The 7,303-nt window shown below is 49.0% G+C and overlaps 1 protein-coding gene across 1 annotated transcript; it reads right to left on the bottom strand.

The window, feature by feature from the left end:
- Positions 1–226: 226 nt before the first annotated feature.
- On the bottom strand, positions 227–4,262 carry KLLN (killin, p53 regulated DNA replication inhibitor). Its single transcript, XM_061161335.1, has 2 exons — positions 4,191–4,262; positions 227–4,011 (listed from the first exon to the last, which is right to left on the bottom strand). The coding sequence occupies exons 1-2, from the start codon at positions 4,260–4,262 to the stop codon at positions 3,472–3,474; spliced, it is 612 nt and encodes a 203-aa protein (XP_061017318.1). The 3' UTR covers positions 227–3,471.
- Between the last annotated feature and the right edge of the window lie 3,041 nt (positions 4,263–7,303).

Below are 7,303 nucleotides of genomic sequence, written 5' to 3' on the forward strand. Positions count from 1 at the left end.
GACTCATAGCTGGATGTAACCACATGTCTGACCCAGCTGACATCAAGGGAGAGCTGAAAAACTGTCTGGCTATGACCTTCCCAAATTGCAAAATTGTGAGAAAACAAATGGTGGTTGTTAAGTCACCACGTTTATGGTGGTTTGTTATGCAGCAATAGATAGTTGAAATAGTTATCAAATGTTAGGGTATTTTCTACAGCTTTAACTTTACTCCTAGACTGTAAAGAGGTTGCAACAATGTCAGACAAAGAAGCCAAGTTTTCAAGGAGACTATCCCATAAAGGCTGGACCCTATAGTCCAATACCATAGTCATTGTGGTGTCCACAGAGCTTCACACGATTAGTACTGGCACAGAAAAGACTTCCACATATTTGTTGACTGAATCATTAAATGACTGACTGGAGTTAAGACCCTATACTTTAAATAGAGTTTTAACCATGCATTTTCTCTTTCAAAAAGGTTTTCTGTTACTTTATTATCAGAAAAAGTGATACCTCAGAAGCCAGAATGCTGTTCTGAGGGAAAGTTTTGTAGGAGTGAGGTAATTGTTAACCTTGACTCCTTCTCAGTGTCCCTCCTATACCTAGACAAATGAGGGCTACTCTGTGAAGCACTTGGTAAATGCCCAAATATCTACTGGTAACATAGAAGTTATCTTCTTCTATTACTGAAAGAGCCAAAAGACAAAAAATGTGTTCCATAGGGCTAGTGTTAGTATTAAGGGCACCAAAATGGAATGTCCCAGAGCCGGTGTTAGATAAAGAGACTAAAACAATCAAAGCTGTCTTGTGATGTTAGGTCTTTCCTTTCTATCACTCTCTAGTCCAAGTCACAATTTCTAAATGCTACTTGGACATAGTGAGTGCCCAGTCTCCCCATAGCTCTCCCAGAAGCACCCAGCCCAACCCTTATTTCTCCGAGAGTGATAATTTCATACAGCACATCTCTCTACTGAGATGTGAAAGAGACACAAGTGCCATCTAAAATAGCTCCAGGAGACTATGGCATGAAGAACTTGTAGAGATAATGGAGCATTCTCTTTTAGGATGTGGTTGCTTGTATCATCCATACGGATACCTTCTGGAGAAATGTGGTAAGCAAAATATCTTTATTTAAAACAACAGGAATATTTGTAATTAGGATAAATGAAATAAGGGAAAAGTCTTCAGACTGTTGGAAGAATGGGATGGTTTAAATGAAAATCTGTAATTATTGTATGTGTTTTAGTCTGTATTAGTTAGAAAATAGTGGTTAAGTAGATAAAAATAGAGAAGATTGCTTAAAAATTAAAGCCATTGATTTAGATCTCTATTTGAAAGGTCAGTGTGTGGGAGATGAGAAAGGCACTATAGCAATCAGTGTTCAACAAAAGACATTTTAGCGGCAGAACCTACAAAGAGCACATCAACTATTTATATCATCCCCATAAAGTTGCTGGTCATTTCACTTATCAAAGAAAATAAGAAAAGAACTTTCTTCAGATATTCTCTGGATGCAGTAACAATACAGTTTTGGAATCAACTGTTAAAAACTATAATTAAAGCTAGTTTATCATGTTCACTAATTATTCTATATGGTTACTTTCCCTGAAGCAAATAATTCTCCTTTTGTTACAAGCTTCTGTTTCTCCCAGGGCAGTCTGAATCCAGTCATGTAGAGAACTGAAGTGTTTAGAAACCAACCTATTGTAATACCTGTACAGCCAAAGAGATACTTGGCAATTGAACTTGGAAAAAAAAAACAAAAAACAACTTTCTGTATATTAGATAGGGTCAGCTATTTAGAGGTTTCAGCTCTACCACCTGGGTAAGGAGATATCTGGGGGTAGCAGGACAGAGTGAAGAAAAACAAACCAAAAAAAAAAAAAACAAGGATTTCCTCCAGGAACCCACTTAATACTGGGAAAGGTAAGAAATTTTTACTCAGCAGCTTCTAATAACCACCTGATATTGCCGTCAGGTTGGTCAAATATCTACCAACATTGGTGGTCCTTTAACTCACCATGAAGATGAGTAGAGGGACCTGAGTAGCAGCAAAACTCATTTTCCAGTTTCTTCCATCAGCAGATAGAAGTACTTGTGGGCCATTCTCATATTCCAGCACATTCGTGCTGGTGATGTACACCCTGTCTGCTCCAGAATAGCTCTGTGCCACAGCAAGGAAAAGGATTCTCTCCTCAGACCTAACACCCAACAGGGCAGGACTGAATCCACATTCTTCCCAGGGAGTGGATTTCAGGACTTCTCAGACGCTGTGAGACTCATCTTCACATGGGGAGTGGGGTAAGGAAGAGCAGTGCTAATAACCGGAACTCTGGAGACAAGATCAGAAACTGGAAAAACAAACATGGGACACTGTACCCCTCTGCAATCACTTGCCTTCATTTAACTTTATCTTCATTTTCCCTTTCCTCACCAAGCAATAGTTGATAATCAATTGAAGGCCACTCTCAGGATCTTGCCATGCAATCTAGTGGAACATCTGAAAATCAGGGGCTTATTTCTATTTATAAAATAGAGAAATCTCTGGCTTACATTAGGCTGTGTGGACAGGGCTTTCATCTTTGGAAACCAAATGGAGGCCTTTCTCCTGTTCTTCTTTTTTCACTTGTGGCCCCTCCTTCCCCCAAGCTGACCAGGACTATGCACAAAACCAAGCTTCAATAAATACCAACACTGAAGATTCAGCAGGTGGCTAACTCCTGTAGTGCTATCTTAAAAGGATGTTGCATATAAATTCGAAGTTTCACGAAGCCTCAGAGATCTCCTAAGAGCAGTGTAAGTATCCCTGGTTTAATTAGTAGTGCTGGAGTTAGGTAATGGTCTGTGGCGTCTAAGCAAGCTCTCTTGAGGTTTCTAGTCCTCAGGGGCTGCCTGCAACTATGATGTGCTCATTTATCATTTTCTTTCTCATACATTGAGTAAATTCTCTTTAGACCTTCCCTAGCCACATATTCACAATTACTGCAATACACATGCAAACTCATCCCATTCTCAAGATATGAAAACACGACTAGTGCCTCAACCTAGGTATCAACTTAAATTCTTTTGGACTCAAATTCTTGAGTTTTGCTTCCCAGCGGAAAGAAAGAATTCCTAGGTTGGTATTGATGCCCTCTTTCTCTCCAAGTAGACAGCGGACAACTCACTTTACAGGCTGATCGATGTTGGGGTAAATGCACTCCAGTTCTCAGCATTTCTGAACCAGCTCTTTCGCGGTTTAGGTCAACCAATCCGAACTGTAAGCAGACTTGACAAGTTTGTTCTGGGCAGAAGGCCATGGACTAGGTTCTCCGACCAGATAAGTCACTTGGCTGAGTCTACAGTAGGTGGGGCGCGCTCATCAGCTCCAAAGTATTGACTGAAAGCTTGTCGCAACGACGTTGAATTCACGCAGCGGGTTGCTGCAGGAGATACCCTTTTGCCCCGCGAGTACAGCACCAGGAAAGTTACGCCCTAAGGGGCAGGGCGCTAGCGAGAAAGATGCGCCAGACCCCTGAAATCTAGCCCCTTCTCCCACGGTTGGGAAGGCAGAGCTAGTGATTCCAGAGCTCGGAGTCCCAGGTTTCGGTCCTCTAGCTTGCTCTGTGGGTAGCGGGCAAAGGGTGCGACCAGCTTAGGAACCCTCGCTCCGAAATCTGTAAGAATCAGCGGCAGCAGCCAAGGTGAGGGAAGGCGGGGGCACGTGCTTGGATGTGGGTGCTTGTGTAACCAGCTCCTCCGGCGCCAGCCCCGACTGCGCTCCAGTGGGAGGCTCGTCTGAGCCTGTTCTTCCATCGAGACGCGGGAGGCTCTGGGGTCCCGCTGCCCGTACAAGGCGGGAGTACTCCGGGCAAAGGAAGCGAAGCACTTGCCTCTACAGCTATCATATGGGAGTGGGAATTTGGAAAGTTCCCCAACTAGAAGTACACGTGACCTCCTCCTGAAAGTAGTTCCGACTGTGGCCCGCGTATCCCTCCACCTCCTTTTGAACCCTCCTCGGCTCCGCCCACTCACAGGGGCTGCAGCTTCCTACAATCACGTACTTCGCCCTCCCGCGCTGCAACCGGGGTCTGCGGCGCGCACTCCCCGGCTAGGGGCAGCGCGGAACCTGGCTCCGGGGCGATTCACCCAGCGAGGTTTTCACAGCGGTCCAAAAGGGGCGGGTCGAGCAGCTTCTAAGGATCGAGCTTGAATTGGAAGCGGTGAACCCAACTGGAACCCCGAGGAGAGAGATTCTCGGCTCTCCGGGGGGAATGCAGGGGCTGCAGGATGCATTCCATCTTCGGGGATCCGCTTTCAGCTCACCTGGACAGTTGCCTTTGAGGATCTAGATATTCAGGGGCAATGTGCTCACACTGGGCGCGCTCTGCTAGGAGCTTTCATTTTTAGGACAAATGAATCGAGTAGCCGGTGGAGCGGGAAGTGGGGCGGTGAAAGGGAGCCGGGTGAGGTGATACACACTGGAGACACAATAGGGGGTTGTTCTTTGTACTAAGACTGACACCTTGAGGACACGGGCGGGGGTGGGTGGAGAGGTGGGATTTCTCGGCGAAGGCTCCTGCAGTCAAGTCGCCGCGAACGCTTATGATCCGACATCGGTGCAAAAGCAGAGGGAGGCTGCAGGCCGTGCTGGGGAAGTCTAGGGGTGGGGGGAGGGGTGTCCTTGCTGCACGGGCCGTCCCTGCATTTCCTTGAACACTGACCAGCGCGGTCACCTGGCCTTTTCCACCTGTGCGCAGGTAGCCTCACACTCAAGTCAGTGACACAGATGAACAAACCTGCTTCAACCTTCACCGCGCCCCTTCCCTCCCCCCGCTCCCCGCCCCCCGCCTGCCCACCTTCGCAGTAGTTTACTCTGCCTCCGGCTGGGCACCGGCCGTGGCTCAGCTCGTTCCCCCCACCCTGCGCTGCTGCAGAAGAAGCCGCGGCAAGTGCAGTTACAGGCGGGCGCCTCGCAACAAGCCCGATCTAGCACTAGCAGTCATACTGGGCATGCTCAGTGCGCCTGCAGGTTGGGGACTCGGCGCTTGCACCCGGAGCTGCACCTTCTGCCGCCTCCTCACAGCCTCTGCCCTGCCCTTCCCGCCCCACCCCTCCCCTAGCGCGGTCGGGTACGCCTCCCTCCTCCCCTCGGGCTCCCGAGGCGCCCGGACTCCCGGCGCGGCGGCGGCGGCGGCGGAGGGGGCGGGCAGGCCGGCGGGCGGTGATGTGGCGGGACTCTTTGTGCACTGCGGCAGGATACGCGCTCGGGCGCCGGGACGCGGCTGCGCTCAGATCTCTCCTCTCGGAAGCTGCAGCCATGATGGAAGTTTGAGAGTTGAGCCGCTGCGAGGCGAGGCCGGGCTCAGGCGAGGGAGATGAGAGACGGCGGCGGCCGCAGCCCAGAGCCCCTCTCAGCGCCTGTGAGCAGCCGCGGGGGCAGCGCCCTCGGGGAGCCGGCCGGCCGGCGGCGGCGGCAGCGGCGGCGTTTCTCGCCCCCTCTTCGTCTTTTCTAACCGTGCAGCCTCTTTCTCGGCTTCTCCTGAAAGGGAAGGTGGAAGCCGTGGGCTCGGGCGGGAGCCGGCTGAGGCGCGGCGGCGGCACCTCCCGCTCCTGGAGCGGGGGGGAGAAGCGGCGGCGGCGGCGGCGGCGGCCGCAGCTCCGGGGAGGGGGTCGGAGTCGCCTGTCACCATTTCCAGGGCTGGGAACGCCGGAGAGTTGGTCTCTCCCCTTCTACTGCCTCCAACACGGCGGCGGCGGCGGCGGCACATCCAGGGACCCGGGCCGGTTTTAAACGTCCCCTCCGCCGCCGCCGCACCCCCCCTGGCCCGGGCTCCGGAGGCCGCCGGAGGAGGCAGCCGTTCCGAGGATTATTCTTCTCCCCATTCCGCTGCCGCCGCTGCCAGACCCCTGGCTGCTGAGGAGAAGCAGGCCCAGTCGCTGCAACCATCCAGCAGCCGCCGCAGCAGCCATTACCCGGCTGCGGTCCAGAGCCAAGCGGCAGCAGAGCGAGGGGCATCAGCCACCACCAAGTCCAGAGCCATTTCCATCCTGCAGAAGAAGCCCCGCCACCAGCAGCTTCTGCCATCTCTCTCCTCCTTTTTCTTCAGCCACAGGCTCCCAGACATGACAGCCATCATCAAAGAGATCGTTAGCAGAAACAAAAGGAGATATCAAGAGGATGGATTCGACTTAGACTTGACCTGTATCCATTTCTGTGGCTGCTGCTCCCCTTTGCCTTTCTGTCACTCTCTCTGATAACGTGGGAATAGACGGATGCGAAAAAATGTCCATAGTGTGGGTGACTATAACGTTTAACCCTGGTCGGATTTCTAGATGTATATTTTGTGTCTCTTTTGAATGCATTCAGCCTAGGGTGTGTTCGGCTAGACGGAACTCTTGCCTGTTTGCAAGTGTCAAGGCACCGATGGGTCTCTTTCTAAGGGCTATTGTCCGCAGAATCCAGAACACTGCTGGTGGATTAGTGAGCTCGGTAATCCGGTCTACTAAATGAACAGAAAAGTAGATGCTTTGAGCTTGAGCATATTTCGATTAAATCTTGGCTTTAGGCCCTAGATCAAGGGTATAGATCAGATTAAAAGGAAAATTAGTGTTGCACGTACAGCTTATTGCATCAGAATCTTGCAGTGATTGTTTTTAGTTTCCTGGGTTGCATTGATAGATTCTTTTAAAATGTGAGTTGTGAACTGATTTGCATAACTTTAGAGAGAATCATTTTAGCATATATGGTGCTCATTTGAAGGCAACAGTAGGTTTATGCATTAAAACTAAGTTAATTACAACTTTGAACCGCGTTTAGAAGTTTTGCAGTTTGAAATCAATAGTACCATGATACTTCTCAAAGACGCTCTTATTAGATTTTGTTAAATTTGCTTTTTTTAAAAAAAATCTCTTTGAGATGATGGAGGATAGGACTTGAAATTTTCAGTTCAGTAGCATTGTAGATTTAGTGCTCTTCTGACACGTAATAGAATGGAGATTGAGTAGTTTTTGATCTCAGATGATAATGTTATGTAGGTTCAAGGGTATTGTGTGTAGCAAATGGTGATTGCAGAGATTAAACTTAAGTTTCACTTGAAATTTAAGTATTGATTGAAGTATATACTTGAATTGACACTCAACTTTATTTAGGTTTCAGGTCTTGTGACACCTTTGGGTATCCGTTAATTTTACTCTGACTTGTGTAGAACGTCAAGTATAATTTACCAGCTGATAATCAGAAATGCTGGCAAGAGTGGATTACTCCATCTTTGGATTGTAGGTGTGTTTGCTTTTTTCATATGGTGTATTAAATTTACTGAGTCAGCTTGTTGAATAAGAC

This window comes from Dama dama, chromosome 15 (genome assembly GCF_033118175.1).
Source record: "Dama dama isolate Ldn47 chromosome 15, ASM3311817v1, whole genome shotgun sequence".
NCBI classification, from domain to species: Eukaryota; Metazoa; Chordata; class Mammalia; order Artiodactyla; family Cervidae; genus Dama; species Dama dama.